This window comes from Rhamphochromis longiceps, linkage group LG3 (genome assembly GCF_057381845.1).
Source record: "Rhamphochromis longiceps isolate RC_006_pf linkage group LG3, R_longiceps_female_GT1.1, whole genome shotgun sequence".
Taxonomy (NCBI): domain Eukaryota; kingdom Metazoa; phylum Chordata; class Actinopteri; order Cichliformes; family Cichlidae; genus Rhamphochromis; species Rhamphochromis longiceps.
The window spans coordinates 10524351-10551375 of NC_140559.1; the positions used below are offsets into that span (position 1 = coordinate 10524351).

Sequence of the window (27025 nt, forward strand, 5' to 3'; positions counted from 1 at the left end):
TCGTGGACACTGTCCTTCACTCTGAGGGACGTTCATTTTCACTGACAGCCCCTGGACGGTCTGGATCCCTGCTGTGTGTGGATTCATGTTAAAATATCACCACGACTCTGATTTCTGATGCAGCTGCTTTTATTTGGTCAGATTTTCCATCATGTCACAGTCTGACGTTTTAATTTTTCTCTTAATTATTTTTCATGTGACTCACTAATGCAGACAAAGCCCTGAATTTCAGTATGAGTGTCTAGTGTTTATTTTGGACTGTGCTCATGATATCAGGCTGACACAGGAGTACCCAGTTTAGTTTCATTTTGTGTTTCTACTTTTCTTTTCAATATAGGCCGTGTTAAGCTGTTCTTGAATGTTCATGAGAAAAAAAGCCTCAAGCTGTGAACTCAGTGATGATGAAATTACTGTGATGTTGTGAAGGATTTGACATGTAGCTGATATCAGTACAGAAGTGTACTCACTTCTGTTCCTGGGCCCAGAGCCAGAGATAAAGATCACAGATGCAGGAACAAACTGCAAGTCTCAGTGGGCGGAGTCAGAACTCCCCATTGTTCATTCGTCTTAACTCGTTCCTCTGAGCACGTTCAAACTTCTATCCACTTTGTTTTTCTTGAAGGTGGAGGTTTGAATCCAGGAGTTCATTCTGAGCTGCTGTAGTTGCTCATCAGCTTCCCAGTGAACCTTTTTAACCTGTGAGGGTTTCATGGTCTGTTTTCTAAAGAGTTCATTCGTTCTACTCAAATGAGGAAGTGGGAGGAGACGAGGTGGTCAGTGTGTCAGTAGAAACTAAAAAGAAGAAGAGCCTGTTTCTTTGATTTACACCGCTCAGTCTTCATAGAGAAGGTACAGTTGCATTTTCTTTTCAGTTTCATTTTTGCTTTTTTGTATATTGAACTCTGATAATGATAAATGAGGATTATAGTAACTTTACACTGCTAATATTAGCTCTGCTTGTATGTTGCAGTCATGGCTGCGGCGTTGGCTCTGGTGTCTGAGGACAGTCTTCTTTGTCCCGTCTGTCTGAGTGTGTTCACTAAACCTGTGTCGATTCCCTGTGGACACAACTTCTGTATGAACTGTATCACAGAGTACTGGAGCACCCTGTCTGTACTCCAATGTCCACTGTGCAAAGAGATGTTTTACACCAGGCCGTTGCTTCGGGTTAACCCTGTCATTGATGAAATGGCAGAAAAGGTTAAAAAATCTGCTCAAGAAATGTTGTTGAGTTCAGCTGAACGAGCAGGACATGAAGACGTGCTCTGCAGCATCTGTGCAGGGTCCAAGGTCAGCGCCCAGAAGTCCTGTTTAATGTGTTTAGTGTCCTACTGTCAAACACATCTGGAGCCTCATCAGAGGATTTCAGCTTTGAAGAAACACAAGCTGATCGATCCAGTTCAGGACCTGGAGAGCAGAATATGTCGGGATCACGGTGAGCCTTTGGAGCTGATCTGCAGACTGGATCAAATGTTTCTTTGTCAGTCCTGTAAATGCAGTGACCATAAAACACATGAAACAGTGAGTCTGGAGGACGAGGCTGAAATGAGGAAATCCCAGCTGAGATTAGAAAATAACAGCATGGATCAGATGATCCAGGAGCGTGAGCAGAAAATCCAGGAGCTTCAACAGTCAGTGAAGACCAGCAGAAGTAAAGCTGAGGAGGCGTTATCGTACAGCAGGAAGGTGATGACCGCTTTGGTGCAGCACATAAAGACAGAGTTCACCAGACTGTCTGAGGCGATCGAGACGAAGCAGGAAATAAATGAGACGGAGGCAGAAAGCTTTATTGATGAGCTGCAGGCAGAGATTACACACATGAAGAAGAAGAAGCTGCAGTTTCATGAAGCTTCGCTCATCAGAGACCCCTTCAGCTTCCTGGAGAACGTCCTCCCTCTTACCTACAATAAGCCCCAGCTGCAGGACTGGTCTGCTGTGACTGTAACCAGTGACCAGTTTATGATTCAGGAGACCCTGGATCAGCTGGAGACAAAAGTCAGAGAAGAAGTCAGCATGCTGTGTAATATCAACTTCAGATGTGGGAAACAACAGAGGTATGATCTGAATGTTTTGATGACTTGATCCAGATACGGGTTCTCCTCGAAACACAGTGAGGTCACGCAATCAAAATCAGTCAGTCCCTTCATCTCGACACCCCTTTTTGTACATGAACTTTTGTTTATTTCATAAAAATAAAGAATAGTTTATCTCATATCTGAAAAATCAGTAGTAAACTTTATAAGTATTATACATGGGGTGGCTGTAGCTCAGGAGGTAAAGCAGGTCATCTACTGATCAGAAGGTTAGTGGTTCAATCCCTGGCTCCTCTAGTCTGCATGTCTAGTATCCTTGGGCAAGATACAAACCTCAAATTGTACTCCGATGCATCCATCAGAGTAAGATGTGTAGGAAGCTCTAAGACAGTGCTTGTGAGAATGGCTGTGATTGGGTGAATGTGGCATGTTGTATAGAGCACTTTGAGTACTCCGGGAGAGTAGAAAAGTGCTTTCAGTCCTTTCACCATAAAGAGGTATTACATAATAAAGGGACTGTAGAGAATTCTTGTGTTTGTCTGTTAGAGAAGGAGCTCCGCTGGCTGGTTATTAAATAGTGCAGAGGGTGGTCAGGTTTATGGACTGGTTCTTATACAGCGCTTTACTACTTGACCACTCTAAGTGCTTTATACAACGTTCCTCTTTCACCCATTTAAGCTTTGTTGTTTTTGCTACCTAAGAGCTCACTCTGATTGTAACATCGAAGAGCAACCTGCGGTTCAGCATCTTGCCCGAGGATGCTTTTGGAAGTCCAAATCCTTCTCAGAATTATAATCCAACACATCAATTAAAATCATGATGAGGAGGAGGAATAGAGTCAAATCCAAGTCCAACATGGACGATTTCCGGTGCTGCTGCTGAAATTTCCAACAGTGAACTCCTGGAATCCTTTGAACTGCCCTTCTCGCAGGACACTGGAGACTGACCCAGAATGCCTCCAGACATCCCAGTTTACTTTTTAACTTTCAACTCCCCGCACCTCCCTCTCTCTTATATCTAGTCAAACAATCAGGTGTTTAAATAAGATTTACTGACCTTTAGCCCGTCCTTATTATCCTCTCCATCTCTAAGGCAAAGGTTATTCAGCTCACATTTCATTAGCACATTAACATGAGTCCTTTTAATCCAAATACTTTTCTCTTTAAAACTCAATACGTTCAATAAAGGCCCCTTTTTTACTAAATCACACACTTTAAATGTTGCACATTCAGAGATCTCCTGTGTGCTGTCTCATTCACACACACACGCTCAAAGTCACTCTCAAATAATTTTTACACAGGCTTTCAGCTTGCCTGAGTTAGACCTGCTGTAATTGCCCAACTTTCTGTGAATGGTACTCGTGGACAATAATCAATGGTCATGACAATCATAAACTGACCTCCCAGCCCATTGTTTCTTCAGCAGTGCTGGTTTCAGTCATTATGCAAATGTACTGTTTATAAGATTTGGGGAAAGCTTCAGTCAGCTGAGACTGAAGAAGTCACTTGGACGAGTGACGAAACGTTTCTGTCCAGATGAACAGAATCAATCTACGGGTGATAAATCCATATTTGAATATCAGTTTCTTTTTGAGAGTAGAAGATGACTGATCTCTAACTCAGTTCCTGTGACCTTAAATTGATTATTTATTGATTGATTCCTAACAGACGCAGAGGAGTTTTGATTTATTTTTTTTATCTGTTTGTTTATTTGAAGGTCAACCATGTTTTCGTATTTTATTCAATTTTATTATTGAAGCTTCCCTGTGATATACCTGTTCATTTTATATTCCTTCTCACATGAATTATATACATTATTATTATTATTATTATTAAACTTAGTAAGACGTCTGGCTTCATCTGATTTCTGTATTTTGATCACATAAATGTTGAGTTTTGTCACCATACATGTTTGTGTCTTCAGGTTTTATCTCATTTAAACGTCATAGTGTTTGTAAAAGTAAAGTCTGAGCTGTACAGCAGCTGCATCAGTACAGATAACATGATAATCACAGACAGCAGTACTCATAAAGACTTCTGCATTCACTCTGCCCTCTGATTGAAACTCTGCTTTGGTGCAGGACGAGTAACGTCTCAAAATACAAGGACATCATCTCCAGAAGTGATCTGATCAGTTCAGGACCTCCTGCTGTCTACCAGCTGAGAGCAAAGAAACAGAAGTTTGGAACAAGAATGACTGTTGGAGAAAAAAGACAAGACAAGCCAAACAGAACCATCTTACTTGTGGGAGAAACAGGAGCAGGAAAATCTACTCTGATCAACGCTCTGCTCAACTACACCATGGGAGTGAAGTGGGAGGATGAAGTCTGGTTTACGATTGTAGAGGAGGAGAAGAAAAGTCAGACATCAGATGTGATGGTGTACGAGATCTTTGGGTTTGAAGATGAAACTCTGCCCTACTCTCTGACCATCATCGATACTCCTGGATATGGAGACATTGAACACGGTGGCATCTTCAGTCACAGATTATTGAACTTGCTGGATGGAGTCCATGAAGTTCATGCAGTGGGTCTGGTGATGAAGGCAACAGAGAATCGACTGAGTGATCGACTGATGTACGTCTTTGATTCAGTGATGTCTCTGTTTGGAAAAGATGTGGAGCAAAACATCATAGCTCTGATCACACACTCAGATGGAAGCAGGCCTGAAAACCCTCTTCAAGCTCTTGAAGATGCAAAAATTAAATGTGCCAAAAATAAGAAGAATCAGCCAGTTTACTTCTTGTTTAATAACTGCCAGCTTGAAGACGAGGCAGAAAAATACCTGAAACTAAACTTTGAAAGCTCAGAGAGAGGAGTGAGAGGGTTCACAGCTTTCCTGAAAGAAAGTACACCTCTGCAGCCAGAAGTGACCCCTGAAGTGTTAAAGGAAAGAATCAGACTGACAGCCTGCATCCAAAACCTGCAAGAAAGAATCAGATTCACTGAAGTTAAACAGAGAGAGGTGAAACAGACTCGGGAAGCTCTGCAGAAGAATGAAGTGGTCACTCCATGTGTTGTTTTTAAACATAAAGAACCTATCAGAGCAGAGACGTGTGGGCCGGGGGTTAAAGCAGCTGTCAGCTGTACAGTCTGTGAGGAGAACTGTCACTATCCTGGATGCACGGTGCCCTTAAATCACTGTGAGGTCTTTAGAGATGGTCTCTGCACGTCATGCACCAACAAGTGTCCTGCATCAGTGCATGTGAAAGAAAAGTGGAGATATGTGACCAGGATAAGGAGCGGTCAGAAGAACAAAACACGAACAAAAAAGAAGGACGTTGATTTTCTTGAAAAGGAAATGAAACTGCTGACAGCAGAGAAGTCCCAGTTCCTGGATGAGTCCTACCAGCATGTAGTCAGACTGGAGCAGATCGCTCTGAAAGCTGATTCAGCGTCCACTATTGTCCACTTGGACTTCCTGATTGAGAAGATGAAGGAGAGAGGAGACACAGACAATGTCCAGAAACTGGAGGAGATGAGAAGGAGAGAGGATGAAGGAATTAGAGGAGCTCTGAGGTATGTAAAACTTACAGCACTCACAGAACAGTGACTGGAGTTTATAATTACTAAGTATAAACTAGGTGTTTAATTATCATAGAAAAGTGTACAGATCAATATCACTGCTGAAACACATCAGTGATAGTTTATCCTGGGTTTAAGATAAGATAAGATAGAACTTTATTAATCCCTCGGGTGGGTTCCTCTGGGAAATTCGACTTCCAAAAAGCACAGCAACGACCGAAGTTACAGTTACAGAATTGTTATATATATATATATATATACACACACACACACATACATACATACATACATACATACATACATACATACATACATACACACATATATATATATATATATATATATATATATATGAGACAAATATAAATAAAATATACAAAGGGGATAAATAGAATAAATAGGAATAAAAAATAAAAATACAAGTGAATTGCACATTTCAAGTATTGAGTCTATTGCACTGTTGACTATTTACAAAAGTATTGCACAAGGTATTGTACAGTGAGGTGCAGAGGCACTACAGCTTAGTTGTCCCCCCCTCCTTTGTCCTCCTGTTTCCCCTCCCTCTCCCCTCCAGAGAGGAGTTAAACAGTCTGATGGCGTGTGGGACAAAGGAGTTTTTAAGTCTGTTAGTTCTTGTCTTGGGGAGAAGCAACCTGTCACTGAACAGACTCTTCTGGTTGTTAATGGCCGTGTGCAGAGGATGCCCAGCATTGTTCATAATGTCCAGCAGTTTCTTTAGTGTCCTTTTCTCTGCCACTGTCACCAGAGTGTCCAGCTTCATGCCGACCACAGAGCTAGCCTTCCTGATCAGTTTCTCCAGCCTGGATGAGTCCCTCTTTGCTGTGCTGCTCCCCCAGCACACCACAGCATAGAAAAGTACTCCAGCAACCACCGACTGGTAAAACATCCTCAGGAGCTTCCTGCAGATGTTAAAAGACCTCAGCCTCCTGAGGAAGTACAGTCGGCTTTGGGCTTTTTTATACAGGTGCTCTGTGTTGCATGACCAGTCCAGTTTATTGTCCACCCACAGCCCGAGGTACTTGTACTTGTTGACCACCTCCACCTCCTCCCCCTCTATCTGAACCGGCAGTGGACCTGCTCTGGACCTCCCGAAGTCCACAACCAGTTCCTTAGTCTTTGAGGTGTTGAGTTGCAGGTGGTTTGTGTGACTCCATGCGACAAAGTTCCTCACCAGACTTCTGTACTCCTCTTCCTGATCATCCCAGATACACCCCATGATGGCCGTGTCATCTGCAAACTTCTGAATGTGGCATAATTCAGAGTTGTAGCAGAAGTCAGAGGTGTACAGGGTGAAGAGAAGAGGGGACAGCACAGTTCCCTGTGGTGCTCCTGTGCTGCTGACCACTGTGTCAGACGTGATGTCCTTCAGCCTGACGTACTGTGGTCTGTCGGTGAGGTAGTCGGAGATCCAAGCCACCAGGCAGGGGTCCACCTCCATCCTGTTCAGTTTTTCCTGAAGCATACAGGGCCGGATGGTATTAAAGGCACTGGAAAAGTCAAGAAACAGGATCCTGACCGTGCCTTTTCCCCCATCCAGGTGTGGGTTTATTTCACTCTTAGTGTTCAAACAGTTTCTCTGCTCAGCGTGACACAGTCATAATAAACTACATTTCTGTAATCGATGAAGAGGAGGAGAAAAAAAACTGATTCTCATGGCTGGATTTGAATGTTAGCTATGGAAATGTGTCTTTTATCATAAAGAAACTGAAATCAATCAGTGTTTTGTGTGAGAACATGAAAACAAATACAATATAGAGAAATTGACATCTGGTTTAAAGGATGGAGAATTACACAAAACGTCTTATACTGAGGTAAAACTACAATGATGTGCAAAAAATCTTTAGTCCAGCATCTCATCCCCAAACTTTGATGGGCACTTCAAACTTTTCCAGCTGGGAACCATGGCCTCAGACTTGGAGGTGCTGCTCTTATCCCAGCCCCTTCACTAAAGACAGAGGGTTACAGCTGGAGGTTATTGTTCAGTCATGGACTATTTTAGTTAATGGAAAGATATTTAAAATAATTTTATATAGAGTCCAATTATAAACATAAATGTAAAATATAAATACCGTATTTTTTGGACCATAAGGCACACCAGATTATAAGGTGCAGTAAGCAAAACAAAACGGTCCGATAAGTCAAACTTCCCTCAACTCATTCTTCTTGCTTCCTCCACTTCTGTACCATTGATCCATTAATGTTGAATTCTCTGGCAGCTGCTCTATTCCCATGTTGTTGCAGTATATTAATGACTAACCTCATATTGTGGATGGATTATCTCAGTTGTTCTCCTGACTGAAGTTTGGTCCGTTTACAGCATCCCCTTAACCTTTATCGAGTGGAAAAAAGTTAGCGTTCATCCTCCAGCGCCACTGTGCTAATGTTATGCTAACATAGCTGTGTCGCTAGCGATCACGTAGCACATAAATTTATGTACCAGCTAGCCTAACTTCAGTAACCCTACAAATGTCACAGAAAGTGTTTAGTTTTCTGTCTTCATTTATGCTGGAAGTGATAGTGTTACACCCCTGAAAACAGGGAGTGATTTTGACTTGCTTCTCTCATGCAGTCGTTTATTGCAATCAAAATGAACATAAATGTTTCACATTCTGTACTGCTTAATGGCACATGGTAGAAGGAAAAGCTAAATAATAATGTAACACAGTAAGGGGAATTGTTGAAAAGAATACATCAATGGGCCAATAGGCTCGACTATAGGAGCACAGGGGTGTGTTTAAATGAGACACAGAGACAAGATTTTACAGACACTTTACAATGGTAGAAAGGAAACTTACAAAAATTAAAAGAAGAGTAAAACACATAAACTACTAAGCAATGACTTGGCCAAGTGTTACTTTTGGTTTTCAGTGTTGGGTTTCAATGTTCGGGTTTCAATGTATGGGTTTCAATGCTTGGGTGCACCCTAGTAACCTGACTCCTTAACTCTTATAGAAACAGATTACACAAATCCAATGTACATTCAAATGAAAATCTCACACTCTTTTCACATGTGGAGAATTGTTCTACACAACAGCTCATTATTTAAAGTCCCAAATAAAAAATGTCCAAGGGGTAAAGTCCAAAAAATTCCCAGGGTTTGAAAGAAAATAGGGGTGAGAGAACGTCAGTCAGTGGTCTCATGTATAACCAGCTGTGTGTGAAAGTGTGAGTGATACAGTCCTACCACACCGCAAGGTGCAGCAGATCATCAAGTGGAAAAGAAGCGAATCTCAGTCTGTCTAAGTCCAGGTGGGAAGGCTCGCCATCTATTTCACCGGAGGAATCCACCTCAGGAACAATTCAGCATACAAAAAAAACCCTGACCTGTCAACAGACAGGGTCAGAAGAGCAATTCAAATATTAATTACCGTACTTTCTGGACAATAGAGCGCACCTGTATATAAGCCGCATCAGCTCTATTTTTAAAAAATTTAAAAAAAAAAAGATATACAAGCCGCACCCGGCTATAAGCCGCAGATATCTATGATTAAAAAATAGATATTTACTGCATGTACAGAACAATCTTGTACTGCAAATGTACATGTATGTACCTGAACAGATTCTTTCCGAACAATGCCTTTTAACACGGCAGCAACTTTGCTGATTAAAACAGAACCAAGAGAAAATAACCGCTATTTATTTACCTCCATTTTTCCTGTATTTGAAACCACAAGTCACTTTAATCATCTTCGCTGAAACCCATGAAGTCGTCTTCTTCAGTGTCGGAGTTGAACAGGCTCAGAAGCGCTTCATCACATCTGTCTCCATCAGTCTCGCTCTCCGTGTCACTGTCATCCTCCGGTGAAGTTGGCTCTGAAGGTGCGGCGCTCTCTTCGCGCAGCAGTCCAGCCTTTCGGAACCCATTGGTGATGGTGGATTCTTTCACAGCACTCCACGCTGTTAGGATCCACTGACAGACATCAGAAAAGGATGCTTTTCGCATGCGGCCAGTTTTTGTGAATGACTTTTCACCGCTTGTCATCCAAGTCTCCCACTCAACCCGTAGTGCAGCTTTAAATGCCCGATTTACACTGATGTCCAGTGGCTGCAAAAACTTTGTTGTACCTCCAGGAATCACAGCTGGAATGGAGTTTGTTTTCTTGATCGCTGCTTTCACAGAATCTGTGATGTGGGCCCTCATGCTATCCAAAACAAGCAGTGCTTTTTTCCAGTGAAAAAATCCTCCCGGGCGCTTCCCATAGCACTCTGTTAACCATTCCTTCATTAGACCTTCTATCATCCACCCTTTGGTGTTAACTTTGACCACTATGCTTTTCGGGAGTTGTTCTTTCGGCATAGTTATGCGCTTAAAAATCACCATTGGTGGAAGTTTTTGTCCAGATGCCGTGGATGCCAGAACGCAGGTGAAGTGCGTCCTCTCATGGCCTGTTGTTTTCAACAACACGGATGATGCACCTGTCTTGTTAACGGTCCTGGTCAGAGGCAGATCAAATGTTAAAGGTACTTCATCCATATTGATTATGTCGTCTGGTCCGATGGAGTTTTCTTGTATCTTTTTTTTCAACGAATTTGTGGAAGTTTTCAACTTTTTCCTGATAGTCAGGGGGGAGTTGCTGACAGAGAGTGGTCCGATGGACAGGTTTTTACGTTTCATAAATCTGAAACACCATGACGGCCCACCTTTGAAATCTTTAATATTCACTTCGCGGGCGATTGTTTTGGCTTTCAGTCGGATCTGTACAGTGGATACACCTCGGCCACCTGCTCTGTGTGTTCACCCATTCCTCCAGGACATTTTCAAGTTCAGGCCACCTGCTTTTATGTCCTCTGAAAGCTTTTCTCGACTTTTGGCATTGCATGAGCTCTTCCCGCTGTCGCCTCTAACATCTCACCATAGACTCATTGACGCTAAGCTTGCGTGCAGCAGCGCGGTTTCCCTCCTGGATAGCAAGATCGATGGCCTTCAACTTAAAACTTGCATCATACGAACTTCTTCGTGTGGTTTCCATGATGAAGGGGCGAGGTATTGAAAATAATTACCAGTTGGTAATTTGTTGTGCGTGTTCTGTCTGCTAAAGAAAAAGTAGTGTATTCTTCTTTGCATTGATTTTTCATCTATCTTGTTTTTTATTCTAATTCTGGTTAGAGTCCCCCTAGTGGTGGAAGAAAAATCCACAGAATAGCCGCACCTTTGTATAAGCCTCATGGCTCAAAACCTAGGAAAAAAGTAGCGGCTTATAGTCCAGAAAGTACGGTATGCTGTTCTAGGTATAATTCACAACTTAGGATTTTGTTGAAATCACATTCAACATCAATTTGCAATTAAAACACTCAAATTTGCAAAAATAAAACATCTCTCTTACACAAACTATGCATTAAACCAAGTAAAGTCAGTGCATATGCGACAATTATTAATCAAACAATTGACATTAATTCAGTTTCTCAACGATAAAATGTGAAACAGACGTGAACTAACTAGACATACAACATGTGCTCACCGATCTCAGTGCATCACGGCCGAAAACAATGGTATGGTTTCTCTCGGTCGGAAAATGCGGGGCTCTAAATAAGGTAACAGGACATTTTGAAGTATGACCAATTCGCGTTGGTCGCGTCTATTGCGTTTGGTGTGAATGCACCGTAAGACTGCAACTCTGCTTCCTGGTCCCAACTCTCCATAGTCATTTTTTTTTTCGGGGGTTAATAAGTCTGTCGATATTTCTAGAAATGAGAGCTGCTCCATCCAAAGTGGGATGGATGCCGTCTCTCCTAACAAGAAGCCCACATCGTTTCTGGGACACCACTCAGACAGCCAGCAATTTAAGGAGAACATGCGGCTAAACATGTCACTCCTGATTGGGTCTGATTGGGTTACACACCGATTCAATATTGATTTTAGTGACCTCCAATTGACGTAACCGGGTGTCATTACTGCCGACGTGAATTATAATTTTACTGAATTTACGTTTACCCTTAGCCAGCAGTTTTAAATTTCATTCAATGTCACCTGCTCTGGCCCCTGGAAGACAATTGACTATGGTTGCTGGTGTCTCTAGCGTCACATGTCTGAGAACAGAATCACCAATTACCAGAGTTTGACCCCCGGCGGGTGTGTCGCCGAGTGGGGAAAAACGGTAAGACACATGAACGGGTTGGTGGTGTACCTGGGGCTTCTGTTTAGGACTATGCTTCCTCCTCACGGTCACCCAGCCGCCCTCTTTCCCCAGCTGCTTGGGAACAGCTAGCGGGGCCTACGCTATCTTCGGCTGCACCAGCTACAGTGGCCTGGCTAGCTACGGGTGAATGAAGGGTGCGAAGCCGAGTCTCCATATCTGTAATCCTGGCCTCCAGAGCTGCAAATATGCTACATTTGTTACAGATATCATTACTGCTAAAGGAGGCTGAGGAGTAACTAAACATCTGACACAATGAGCAGGAAAGTGCAGGAGGGACTGGGACTCTCTAAATCTGGGACTCTTCACCATTGACCCTTAGAACTGAAGAAGCTTCTCAGATGAGAGGTGAAATGTCTTCAAGTAACTTAAAGAAGTCCAGACGCTTTTCTTTGCAAACTCCTTTGACTATGATGACCTGGATGACTGAGAACCTTCACAGACTTATCTAAAAGTTTTTAGTTAAACTGCTCTGCAGATAAGCTACTGTGTGTTGGAACAGGAACAGGAAGTAATACTCTACCTCTCCTGCCGTTAGCTTATTGGACATTATACAGTATAACACTGGGGCTCAAACAACTGAGGTTGTTTTGTATCTATGTGCACAAAACAACTGTAATATAATGCTTCTAAAGCTTACAAGACATAGAAGGGCTACCTATTAAATATATTAACAATGTACAGATTGTAAATTTATCAACTTTTAAACACTTTTACCTGAAAACAGGGGGAAAAGAATCACGAGATTTTTCATCATTTTGACTTGCTTCACTCATGCAGTTGTTTATTGCAATGAGGAAAGCGCACGAAAGCCCCCTTGTCAGAATGGAGACACTACCAATCAATCCCAGAAAAGGCTTACTAGCCGATCAGTGATGTGCAGATGGCATCTCTCTTGAATAAAATGAGAACCATTGGTGTAACATGAAAAAACTTGTCAACAATTTCTTTACTGTATTTACATTATTTTTATCCTTATATCAACTAAGATGAATTAGTATTAACTGTATAACCCTTTTACTTTCAGTAGTCTTTCAACCTGTCACAATAGCAGAGCTTTATGTTTTAATGTTTTCAGAAATCTCTCAGTGAGAACATCGTATATCATGTTTAGGTGGAAACTAGTGAGCTAACTTCTTGCTAGCTTCTAACTCAGTTAGCTTTAATAAATTCTGTTTTCGTGGATGCCTGGATGTTAAACTTATTTGTTACACCTGGTAAAGCAGCAACGCTGATCATTTTATTAAAGATGAAAGAATTTAGACAGTTTTAACTCTCAGTGATGCTGCAGTGTTTGTTTGACTTTCGGACCTGAAGAGACGGAGTTTAGGACCCAGATTACTCCGCGACACTCCTGACAACGGTATCCGTAACGCTCCAACAATCCATCAAGCAGTGCAGCTTTGTACCTTACCAAAGTCGTACTTAAACACTTTTTGACAGATTTTTGAGGGCCATGTACCACATAAAATTGGTTCAAGGTCAGTAAACACAACCAGAATTCATACATAAGGCGCACTGATGATTTTTGAGAAATTAAAGGATTTTAACTGCTCCTTATAGTATAGAAAATACGGTAAATAAAAATAAAATAAATAAATATAAAGTTTCACTTTCTCTACTTTGATGCCAGATGTTTAAATCTGCATAGAAAATCACCCCAATATTCTAATACTTACAATAAAAACTAAAAATGAAATTAAAACTGTATGAATCCAGGGCAGCAACAGCTGTGGCTCACCCAGATGATGTCATGCCAACCCAATCAAAGGTTGAGGGAAAATAAAAGTATAATTAAAAAGTAGCAGTGTGACCACTAATGCTTTGGTAGAGCAGACAAAAAAAATAATCTATTTGGACAAAATAAAAAAAGGTTTAATTTTATGTGACCTTAGATTCTGAGCAGAAAAGCATCAGCTCAGTTTTCAATGTTAAACAATAGGAACCTGTTCATAATGTTTGCATGTGTACTGAAGACTTTCTATGCTTTTCTGTGCAGGATCAGTTTGATCTCATCACCACATGAAGACATCATCTCAGACAGTTTTCTCATCAGGTCAGGACCTCCTGCTGTCTACCAGCTGAGAGCAAAGAAACAGAAGACTGGAACTCTGACAAGAATGACTGTTGGAGAAAAACGTCCAAACAAGCCGAACAGAACCATCTTACTGGTGGGAGAAACAGGAGCAGGAAAATCTACTCTGATCAACGCTCTGCTCAACTACACCATGGGAGTGAAGTGGGAGGATGAAGTCTGGTTTATGATCGCAGAGGAGGAGAGAAGAAGTCAGACATCAGATGTGATCGTGTACGAGATCTTTGGTTTTGAAGATGAAACTCTTCCCTACTCTCTGACCATCATCAATACTCCTGGATATGGAGACACCAGAGGGATCGAACATGATGACACCATCAGTCACAGATTATTGGACCTGTTTCAATCAGACGATGGAGTCCATGAAGTTCATGCAGTGGGTCTGGTGATGAAGGCGAGTGTGAATCGACTGAGTGAGCCATTGAGGTACGTCTTTGATTCAGTGATGTCTCTGTTTGGAAAAGATGTGGAGAAAAACATCATAGCTCTGATCACACACTCAGATGGAAGCAGACCTGAAAACCCTCTTCAAGCTCTTGAAGCTGCAAACATTAAATGTGCCAAAAATGAGGACAGTCAGCCTGCTCACTTCCTGTTTAATAACTGCCAGCTTGAAGAGCGAATGGAGGAAAACACAAATTTTAGAAATTCATGGGAACTTACACAGACAAACATGGATCATTTGACAGATTTGTTGGGAAAATCTAATCCTCAGAAACTGGTGAAAACAGCCGAAGTGTTAAATGAACGAATAAGACTGAAAGCCTGCATCCAAAACCTGGAAGACAGAATCGAGCTGGCTGAACTGAAACAGACAGAAATCAGACAGATCCGAGAAGCTCTGAAGCAGACAAATCACAGAAATAAAATGGAAATTGAGAAAATATTGAGTCTTTTGGAAAATCTTGAAAAGGAAATGAAAGTGCTGACAGCAGAAAAGGAAAAGTGGCTAAGTGACTCCTACCAGCATGCTGTCAGACTGGAGGAAATCGCTCTGAAAGCTGATTCAGCATCCACTGTTGTGCACTTGGACTTCCTGATTGAGAAGATGAAGGAGGAAGGAGACACAGAGAAGGTCCAGAAACTGGAGGAGATGAGGAGAGAGGATGGAGGAACCAAAGAATCACAGAGGTACAAACTTGGTCAAACAACATCAGCTAGCAAAAACATTGGGAGACCCTCCCTCTGGTATAAGTGAAACATGTAAAGAAGCATCAGGCAGCTGTGTAGATTGCTTTTTTTCCCTGATACTGCTTTATGCTACATGTTCAGATGTACACCATGTGGTTGTTGTTGTGGACACGAGGGAATATCAAGTATACTTTCATATTTTATCCAGTTATTAAAAAATATAAATTCTCATTTATAAAAAAACCCCTTTCAGTTATTGCTTTTTCTTTATTAATATACCTGTATTTCACAAAGATACCTGTACTTATGTAACAGCATATAACAAATATCACTACATAAATAAAACATTGTTATTGTGCAGAGCAGGTCTGAGCTGTCTCAAACTGTACGACTGAATCTCGTTAGAAGTTCATAGGTTAGAAGTTTGTAGGTCACGATGCAGGTTCTCACACTATACGGCCCGATGCTCTGATGCGACCTGAGTGCTCACACTGTGCCTCCATAACATGAAGGTTATAACCAGTGTTGGTCAAGTTACTTTAAAAAAGTAATCAGTAACTAAACTTTCAGCCCAATTCTACTTTTTCTACATAATCCATCATACAAAATGTAATCAAATGGAAAAGTCTCTTTTTAACTTGTTTTATTAGTTTTAATCTTTTAACTTTATGCATCAAGCAAAAATGTAATTATCTGCAACATTCTCTGACTTGAATAAATTAGTTTAACATTTAAACCTATTTTCTGCACATTCCAGCACATAAAATAAAATATTTTTTGTGTTTACACTCACTCTTTCAAATAGATGCAAGTAAAACACAGCAGAACATAAATAAAGTCAAAGACTCAGCGGTCCTGTTGCTCTATTTTCACCTGTAAAGCAGGAGTGGGATAGGCGGAGGTTTACCCTGGTGCAGGTGTGCCGCGGTCAGTGGAAGAATCCGCGAGTTTCTCTGTGAGTTTCCCATTACGTCGTAGCTACTCGGTGCTTGCTCGGAAGTTTAGGGGTTTTTTCGCTGTAAAAAGAAGTTTTCTTCCCATGCACGATGGACACTAATGTTTTTGTCACTTTTTACGGAATCAAACTCAAAGTAAGGTCAGTACTTCCACACTTTAAACGCTGCACGCTCATACTCTCTCTGCACTCGATATGTGATCCACTGTTGATCTGCACACAGCTGTTGTCACGAACGTCGCACTCGCTTACGTCATGAGACATTCTCGCAAAAAATCACGGTTTTAGTAACGCAGTAACGCAGCGTTCCTACGGGAAAGTAACGGTAATCTAATTACCGTTTTTGCGATAGTAATCCCTTACTTTACTCGTTACTTGAAAAAAGTAATCGGATTACAGTAACGCGTTACTGCCCATCTCTGGTTATAACACAAAATCTGTCTCTTTCACTCACACAGACACTCATCACCATCATCAACTTTGCTAAATTGCTAATGAAAAACATTGACCAGGCAGCTGTGACTGAGCAGCAACGTCCATCCAACTATTTTCACAGTTGTTGTGGTCGTGGTTGTGATGGCTGATCAATCAGTTTGATCTGTTTGATTATTGATCGGTGATGTCAGACTGGAGTCAGTGTGATGTTGTTGTTGTGTGTTTGAGACTTTTAGTCTCATGGTCTCTGCTGCCGTAGATCCTCTGAACTGTGTCAGAGGTCTCACTCTGGAGGAAACTCTCAGCACTTTCCAGCAGCTCCTCCATCATGGAGGACGTTCCCTCACTGTAACAGGTGGAGGAGAGGAAGCACAGGTGGATCCTCTGAGGAAGAGGAGCATTCCTACAAACCACATGATCACATGACCAGAGGGGCGTGGCCTTCAGTGGTAGTAATAAAGGAACAGATTTGAAGGCTCCAACAAAGCAGACCTGTGATCACTTTGACTCAGTATGATGGATTGTTTGGATTTGTCTTTGTTTCTCTGGCTTTTCTTGTGTGTCTGTGTGTCTTTGTGTGTTGGATGGAGTCATGTGACCTGCCCAGGGACGACACATGAGCAGCTCAAATCTGCAGGTTTCCATCTTCTGTTTTTATCCTGATGTCCATGAACATGAACTCTGTCCCTGTCAGATAAATCCAGATAAAAACAGCCGGTTACATTAAATCTGATCCAGTGTTGTTCTTCTTCTGTGGTGTTTGTGATGGAGCAGCTGCTCCTGATGTGTGTGAAGATGAAACCTGGGCTCCTGCAGCTTTCTTTGCTACAGAAAGTTACATTTAAGATGTTTAATGTCACATACAATGAAGTTTAGGACTCATTTAAACCAGCATGAACTAACAGTTGTACAAGGAAAGGGAAATAAATGAGATGGAGACTTGGAGGGCCACACATCTGTACCCTCATACATCTGCACTGAGAGTGTAGCAACAACAAAGACTGTGAAAGTGTTCCCAAAGCAGAAGCCATGGCTCAACAGTGAGGTGCAAGCTCTACTGAGAGCAGCGCCTTCAGATCAGGAGACCAACAAACCTACAAAGAGGCGTCTAATCTAAAGGCATCAAAGAATCCAAACGCAGATTCAAACAGCGCATCGAGGAACACTTTAACACAAACCACTCCAGAAACATGTGGCACACAATCGCAGGACAATCGCACACAAACAAACTCCCCGCACATCACCTCACCTGACACCATAAAGCAGTTCTTCATGACCAACAAAACAGTGACACCAACACCTATCCTGCCGTTACAGAGAGGGACGACGCCCCCATCCAGCTGGAGCAGCATCAGGTCAGAGCCACACTGTGCCGAGTCTATGCGAGGAAAGCAGCTGGTGCTGACGGTGCAGCCGGTGGAGAGCTTAAAGCATGTGCAGACCAACTAGCAGAGGTTTTCACCACCAACTTCAACCTGCTACAGTCTGTAGAAGGCCAACAGGTGGACAGAGGACGCCATAATTACAGCTCTTCACACAACCCTCACACATCTGGACAGTAGGAAACACGTACGTGAGAATGCTGTTTGTGGACTTTACCTCTGACTTCTTTTCCTGAACCAGACCCTGCAGGATCCACCTGAGTGTCCCAGTCCTGGACCCTGTTTGTAACCAGGAGGATCCCAGGCCTGATTATTGCTGATGTGTTATAAATATTCTTGTTTTATTCTCATTAAATAAATATGTGTATAAATATGTGGACTCATGTTTCAGTCCTCGACGTTGATGCTTGTTTGAAAGGACACAGATGGACCTTGTCTCCTTCTTTCCTTCCTTTTTGTGTCCTAAGTGCTTCATCTGCTGCTCTTCACTCTGTTACTTTGGACTGATTTCACTCACACTTTGTTTCCATGGTTTCTTTGCGTCACGCTGACAGCACGTGAACAACACGACATGTTTGATCTCAAAGAAGGAGCAGCATCCTCTCTCCACCCTGTTTCTCCATCTTCTACAACACCTGATTCATTCCAGTTTCTCTGCTTTCACTTTGATTCCTGAGCGTCTGTGATGAACACACTATCAGCATCACTGACATGTTTCATCATTTAAAAACACTTCCTGTCACTGTGGTGGTTACAGTGACATCATGCAGTTTGTGCTTTGACCTCCAGAGGGCGACAAATCAGCACAGACAGAGAGCTCCATTCAAACTTTGCTGCCATCAGGAATAATTCTTCAAATATAATCATCAGTGTTTGAGCAGCTATGATATCAGGGACAATCTAGACATGTGTGACAATACTGAACATGTCACATGACACACCTTAGACATCATGTGATCCACTCTCAGTCTGCACTTTCAGTCATGACTTCAACAGGTTGAAATGAGCTTGGAAGAAACATTCAGTGATTGCATTTGATTTCAGAGCCCTGCTGTTCCCCATCTGCCCTGTAGGTGGCCTCAGTGTGTTCCCACTGTTTCCAATCACCTGACCCGTCCTCCATCAGCACACCTGGTTTCTGCTCATCCTTCTTCATGGACAAGTGAAGACAGAAAGTGTGGCTGGATCTGTAGACTGGAAACAGAAACTCATGTGAATATTTGTAGTATAAAAAGGTTTGTTCCAAACAGAGTAAGAAGTCTGGATTGCCTATATGTCAAAGGAGCTTACAAAGAAAAGCGTCTGGACTTCTTTTAGTTACTTGAAGATGTTTCACCTCTCATCCAAGAAGCTTCTTCAGTTCTAAGGTCAAATGGTGGGGAGTCCCAGATATAAACCTAGTGGGAGTAACCCCCCACAGAGGGACAAAAGGACCCCTTGATGATCCTCTAATCGCCTGAGCCAAGGTGTGAAACTGGGTGTGGGTCCCAATCAGCCAGAGTTTCGGGTGAGTTCATTGTGAAACCTGGCCCCACCTTATGATAAGGTGGCCCCACACCTTGGTGGGGGCCAGGCCAGATGTCAAACTAAGGATGTCAAACTAAGGAAAAGACCAACAGCTAAACTAAACTGGGAAAAGCTAGAGCTAAACATGCAAACTATGACAAATACATGAACCTGAGCAGGAGCGGGAAGATATGAGAAATCCAGATATGTGGCAAGATAAACAGACGACCTGACACTAAATAAAGGGTGGAGGGTAATGAGGGAAATGAGAACACCTGGGGAACACAGTTGACACAAATAAACCTGAACGCCACAGCGGAAGCACAACTAAGCTGGAGGTTTCTTCCTGTTAGAAATGAATTTCTTCCCTCCCCCTGTTGCCCAAATACTTGCTAATAAGGGGTCATCTTATTATTGTAGGATCTCCTCGACACAAATGTTGATGTGATTTCATGCCATCGAAATAAAACTGAACTGAATTGAATGAAACAGCAGATTATCAAATAATTTGCCGTTGCATGGTTTCTGGACTGGTGTCACTCATAGGAATAATTTTCTGTTGAAGAAGATGAGAAGATTATGAAACACCCCCTGGATGAACTTAATGGGTTGAAACTTAGTTTTGTTTGACCGTTCAATCAATCAATCAAAGCCTTATTCGCCACATGCAGGTTGCCCTGCAGTGAAATGGGACACCCCCCCCCCCCGACCTTACACACACAACACAGACATCACATGGGGATACAAGTCGCAGATCGGTAGCGTTACAGAAAAACACTGAAATATACACTACAATGGGAAAGTACAAGAGGAAAAAAGAGACCTCTACTCATGCTGTGCTTCCATGGTTGGACAGCATGAGAACAGGAAACAAAGAAACTCCTCTGCACAAAAAGCACATAATGTCCACAGCACAACTTTGTGAAAGACATGACAAGCCACAGGATTGGGTGGGGGGGAGGAGTAATGCGAAGCGAACACAGCAGCCGCCCTGCACAGCGCTACCATTCCAGCGCGGGCTCAGACCCACTCAACGCACTCAGGACGCACTCAACGACGTCGACTGGGACATGTTCAGAGCATGCGCAGTCGACATCAACGAGTTTACGGAAGTAGCAGTATGCTTCGTCAATATGCTAGCGGAGGAGATTATCCCCACTGCGAGAGTCACCACATTCCCAAACCAGAAACCGTGGATGGACAGATCGATCCGCACTGCAGTAAACGCCAGGACCGCCTCCTACAACGTGGGTCTCGCCACTGGCGATATGAGCGCCTACAAAGCGGCCTCATACGGCGTGCGGCGCGCGGTGAGAGATGCCAAACGCCGGTACCGGGAACGTGTGGAGTCCCGCTTCCACCAGGGCGACACACGGAGTATGTGGCACGGACTACGCACCATTACGGACTACAAAGCCAGGGACACTGCGCCGATCAACGCCGACTCTGCATTCACCAACGAGCTTAATCGGTTCTACGCCCGTTTCGAGGTTAGCCAGGCGGCTAATGCTATCTACCGCCTGACTACCGAGGACAGTGACGTCATCAGCGAGAGACCGGTGACCAGCATCGCGGAGCATGACGTCCGAGCGGCACTGAGGAGAGTGAACACAAGGAAAGCGGCGGGGCCAGACGGCATCACCGGCCGTCTGCTGCGCTGCTGTGCTGACCAGCTAGCAGGTGTGTTCACTTACATCTTCAACGAGTCCCTGGCGAAGTCTGTGGTCCCCACATGCTTCAAAAGATCCACCATCATCCCTGTGCCCAAGAACAGCAAACCCTCATCCCTGAACGATTACCGGCCAGTTGCACTGACCTCGGTAGTAATGAAGGTGTTTGAGAGGCTGCTGAAGAACATCATCTCCTCCTCCATCCCAGACACCACAGATCCGCTGCAGTTCGCCTACAGATCCAACAGATCCACAGAGGATGCCATCGCCCACGTCCTACACACCACTCTCAGCCACGTGGACAAGAAACAGGGTAACTATGTGCGAATGCTGTTTGTTGATTACAGTTCAGCGTTTAACACAATAGTGCCCTGCAGACTGTTCACAAAGCTGAGGGATCTGGGACTTAACAGCCGTCTGTGTGCATGGGTGTTGGACTTCCTCACTGGCAGAACTCAGGTGGTGAGGGTGGGCAGGTGCTTCTCCAACAGCATCACCATCAACACAGGAGCACCTCAGGGATGTGTCCTCTCGCCACTGCTCTACTCCCTCTACACTTCAGACTGTGTGGCCACCCATGGCTCCAACACCATTGTGAAGTTTGCTGACGACACAGTGGTGTTGGGTGCCATCTCCAACAACGATGAGGCGGCCTACATGGATGAAGTGAAGAATCTGGCATCGTGGTGCCAGGACAACCACCTCCAGCTGAACGTCAGCAAGACCAAGGAGCTGGTGGTGGACTTCAGAAGGGGTCAGCACAGAGACTACAAGCCCATCATCATCAATGGAGCTCCAGTGGAGAGGGTGCAGTCCTTCAAGTATCTTGGTGTCCACATCTCCTCAGACCTGACATGGGCTGCCCACATTCAGGTCCAGACCAAAAAGGCTAGGCAGCGCCTGTATCACCTATGACAACTGAGGAAGTTCAGGGTCTCTCCAAAGATCCTCAGGATTTTCTATACAGGCGCTGTGGAGAGCATCCTCACACAGAACATGACAACAGCTGTGTGAAGGACCAAAAAGCTCTCCAGAGAGTGATCCGTACAGCAGAACGCTGCTGCAGGATTGCTCTCCCCCCGCTTCAGGACACCTACACCAGGAGATGCCGGACTAGAGCAGCGCAGATGTTGGGTCTAAACTCAGACCCCGCTGTATCCAGGACTTATTCCCATGAAAGAAAAACAAGGCAACAGTGTTCGATCGATTTCTTGCGCAAGGGAGGCCTCTCATCTGTGACCAGCACGTCGAAATGACCACACTGGTGGCCTCCTCTCGCTGCCTTTTATTGACAAACTTCAAACAATAGTTTACAAAACACCTCCCCTTGCAACCCCCTTTGGTTACAAAGACAAGGCACTGTATGTAAATGTATATGTGTGTGTGTGTGTGTGTGTGTGTGTGTGTGTGTGTGTGTGTGTGTGTGTGTGTTTGAGACCTCCTGCTGACCAAAGGGTCATAAACCCAGGAAGCTTACATCAAAAGAAACAGATCTTTCAGATAGGATGTATCTACAATAAAACCTCCCCCAGCACAGAGTGGTTGGAGAGGTGGTCAGGATCAAAGGGATGGCTTTGATCCTACTGCTTGAACTAACGCTGTACAAATTTAAGAAACACAATGGCAACATTCAACAATTAGACTTAACATTTCCCTCCTTTTTGTCATTGTATACTTAAATTTCAACTTATGCACCCTTTGTTTGGACAGTGTCAGTGTAGATTTCATTCATGCACAGTAAACTACATCCTATACATAAGCAAATCAGTATCAACAGTTCAAAAACAGGAATTAATATTTTCAAAAGAAGATGCCACCAAGGACCAGACGGTAACCAAGCTATCCAGCCTTGTGGCGGATCTACTCCTGTCGTGCAATTCATTATGTATTTCTTCAAGTAAACAACTGAATGTCAAAGGTCAAACAAGAAGAATCATCATTCTCAAAAATCATATGTCACTACAATCCAACTGTATACAGACATAGGTATTTAAATGCATCAGTTGACCTTATTGTTTGTCCATGTGGCTCTCAGCTAACTTCAAAGCTGCAGCAAGTCAACACCCTTCTTTATGACTCCTATCAACCCCCCAAATCTTCTCACTGTAGGCATCCTGTGGGGGTTAGAGTCAACTGGTGAATTATCTGCATTTACGACTCTTCTCCTGTCCTGTTGTCACCACAGAAAAAGCTTTGTTAAGGAAATTGGATCAAGGTGTTTTGATCTTCTTGGCTCAAAACCTCAAGTGTTCATGATGTAAATGTAGACAAAAGGCTTCTCTGTTTACATCCTTCTTGCAAAAGACAAAAGAATAGGTGATGTTGCCATGTTCCAGGGTTAATCTCCAACTTGGGCTAATCCATTGTCCTTCATACACATAGGCAATTGGCCTGTTTCCAGTTCGTTTAACTGTATAATGTCCTGCAGCAAGTCATATTCTTTGAGTCAGACGAGCAGGTCTGTCTCACCAGAGCAGTTCACCTTCCCAGCTACTGGTGAATCAACCTTCCATTCAGGTTCAGAGTAGTTGAAAAGTTGGCAGTGTTCCTGGACGTGTTGCTAAGGCAACCAAACAAACTGTCTCGCTCTCAGTGATGCTATATGGCCACAGTCCAGAAGAATGTGTAGCCAGTGGCATCACAAGCATAACCATTGGTCTCGTTGTTTATGTGAGCGGTTGTGTTCTTAAACTGCCACCAGTAGTTGTTGAAAACCCATGCGGCACTTGGTGTGGTTTGCTCTGTTCCAGTGCGCTCCTGTCATCCCACTCAGGGTCCACAGGCACAAGAAGATGCACAGCACATTCCCAGCCATTCTGATGAGTACCTGTGGCTCAGTTGGTTTCTTCACCGGATTGAGACGAGGGGCCCTAGAGGCTTCCCCCCCCTTTGTACCCGGTCTTCCTGCCACTTACTCCGAGCTGGCCTGGATGTGTGTCACCTTCTTGCAGTGCTCTTGATATATCCAAGTGTTCCTTCCAGCAATCCTCACTGCTGTGGTCGTCGTCAGCAGCATCCGATATGGACCTTCCCACCATGGACTGGACCAGCACTTCCTCTCCATGGCCTTATCATCATCCAATCTCCAGACTTCAGGCTCTGCTCCTGGCATTTGTGCTGTTCACAGAACCACAAGTCCATCGCTTGACCTCCTCTGCACTGTCACTTTTTGGAGCTTGGCACGCTCCCTCAGGTTCCATTTTCCAACGCTGCTGAAGATTTAAGGCGGAGCACGTCGTACACGTTAGTTGTCTTCCTTAACGTCAACGTCGAAACTCTTTCATCTTATTTAAGATTTGCTGTGCAAAGTCTCCTTGTGACAATCCTTTGGAAGCCCAGTAGCACAGCTCTCTGTGCTGAAGGTGATCTCCGATCCTCCTGAAGACTCTCTCCAGGCCTCAGCTTCCATCTTGTGTGCGATCCTCTCAGTCACTCCTTCTCGTCATGGCACCTCACGACATCTACAAATTGAAAAAAATGACACTCCTCTCGCCACACGGCTTTCGCCATGTGTCAACTCCCCAATGAGACATGTACAAGAATGTTGCACAGTCTCCCTAAAACAATCTCCAGGGTTTGTCCCTTGGAGCAGCTTCACTCCAAGCTGTAACCCTGTGTAAAAACATTAATCAGCACTTAAATGTTCAGCTTGTTTAGCTCCCAGCTCCTGTATCACAGAAGACAAGGTCTTAAAATTAAAACAACTTCACATCTGCAACCAACTGCAGATCATAAGAGTAATAAAGTATTCAGCATCACAGAGACAAGTATCATTGCAGGTTTATTCTAAACCCATTAAACTCCTACTTTTCCCCATAATTTATTCCAAATTATTTAACATCTCAACGTCATTCCAAATTGTAATCAGTGACTTCCCTTAAGTTTGTCACTCACCATGAGCCCAACAGTGTGGTCAGATAATGAGCTCCATGTAACTATTCTGTAACCACTGCACATCTGTTCAATTGTCACTTGTCTGTCTGTGCTGAATCCTTTACAAGCACTCTTAAAGAAAAACAAACATCAGCCAAACACACGGTTCATCCTGGTTGTCAGGTGTCGGCCATCCAGATTCCAGAGGAGCTGTGAAAAGTCGTAAAGTTAACACTCGCTGTGGAAAAAGTAACAATGGTCTCATCACAGTATGTCTCACACTGTATTCATTTCTCCCCTGTAACATTCACATTCTCTCCAACAGTCTCTCAACAACACAGTGTAATTTCATCATCAACATATAGCCTGTAACTACAGTTTTCTTCACACAAAATCTCAGTAATCCTGTGGTAGAAAAACACATTAAGTTGTGTCCTGCTGTAAATCACATGATCAAATCACATGATTAACCATCTGCTGTAAAAAGAAATGTAAATGTTAGCGCTGCGCAGGTGTATACACTTTCTCACAGTAATGTCTGTGAGCAACACAAGTTAGTGAATGACACACACATGGTAAATTCACAGACAGAGAATTTAAACTAAAAGGTTAAATTTTCAGAGTTCACATAGTCATGTGACTCAAGTTTCCTCCCGTGGTCTCCTTCTGCTCCTGCAACAGAGACACACACAGAGATACATCCACACCTTTGTCAGGTGGGGGTTGACTTCACACAATGGTGTTAAGTCAGTCAGTCTTGTCAGCTTTTGTCAGTCAGTCAGTTCCCCATTTATTTTAAAATTCTTACTCATTCACTCAGTGATTCCTTCTTTTGCTGATTGTGGAAATTATCGTCGCATTCGTTTCCACGCTCAGCAAAACAACGTCATTTCAAAAAGAAAAATAATTTAGACTGGATTTCCTCGTTGAATCCTTTTGGACAGGAATTTGTTTCCTGATTGTCCCAAATAAGAGCCCATTTTAATTTTAGAGAAGCTCACTTTTCAACAGTTTTCTCGACGACGCTTCGGTTCTAATCGTGCAGATCTGCTCAAACAGAGATCATCAAACAAAACTTTCAGTGCACCATGAAAGTAACAAAATAAAAGAAAGAAAATAAAGGAAAGAAAGAAAATAAAGGAAAGAAAGAAAATAAAGGAAAGAAAGGCCTTGTTAAAGTCATGACACGTGTTCTTCATGCCAGGGGGATAAATCGTAACAACCCAATTGGCAGGTTCAACTTTAGTAATAAAAGACAAATCAACCAGCCAGTTTAATCTCAACATTCATCCAATCAGCCATACACACAACATACAGCATAACCCTGTTGTCTTAGCACATAATAAGTTTCTTCTCGTGTAACTAATATGCATGTAGGGTTAGTATAGTTAACGCATTTTCAGTATGTTTTTGTGTTCATCTCTCATCACACTTCCATTATTCTCATCACTGCTTAAAACAACACACATCTCTCTCTGTTTTTTTTCTTTAACTGTACTTTTCTCCAAAACAGAAAGTAGCATTACAGCTGTTTCAGACTGAGAAACACCAAACACTCTTCGTGCCATCATTCATCCACACAACTATTTTATTTCTTTTTGTCCACTGGGCAGGTGACCTGCAGAATCACGTCTGCCCCAGCTGGATACCTTTCACACACACCATGACGTCAGACACTCTCACACTCGCCGAATTGATCAGGAGAAAAACTTTCTTCATCTTCACACTCTGTTACAGAAATACCATATGTTTTTTTGTTTTTTGTTTTTTTTTTTGTGTCAGGGATGGATATGTAGTTGTAACGTTTGTGTTCACTAACTTTACTTTCTGTTTCCTACCTTGCCTAGTCTGTAATGGACTCAATGCTGCTCCTAATATGCCTTTAATCTCTCCTCCACCTCTGCCTCTGCTCTCTCACACTCTTCTCTGGCTCTTCTTTCTGCTAACATTCTTGCTCTTCCTAATGCTTTTCTACGGTGTTGTTCTAGAGTAGTTGCAGTGGATTGAGCTGTAGTTTCATCCTCAGGTTTCACAGCTACTTCTTGCAATATTGCTCTTTTAACATTCTGTGCTTCTCTCCTCTTCTGAGCCTGCTCCAGCCACAACTTAGCAACTGCTAACTGCAATTCCTTCCTCTGCTTCGCTTTCCCTGTTTTACCTGCTACACTTACAGCTATTCTTTCTACCAGCATTTTACACTGAACTTCCACTAATGTCCCTTCAAATCCATATTTCTTACGCCAACAACCTACATACTGTGTGCTGCC

General features: G+C 43.1%; 1 protein-coding gene across 1 annotated transcript; it reads left to right on the forward strand.

Annotated features, from left to right (window-relative positions):
* Window positions 1–630: 630 nt before the first annotated feature.
* On the forward strand, window positions 631–15501 carry LOC146672869 (uncharacterized). Its single transcript, XM_085401376.1, has 4 exons — window positions 631–849; window positions 971–2054; window positions 4114–5550; window positions 13711–15501. Exons 2-4 carry the CDS (start codon window positions 973–975, stop codon window positions 15002–15004), a joined length of 3813 nt encoding a protein of 1270 aa, XP_085257502.1. The 5' UTR covers window positions 631–849; window positions 971–972; the 3' UTR covers window positions 15005–15501.
* Window positions 15502–27025: the final 11524 nt, after the last annotated feature.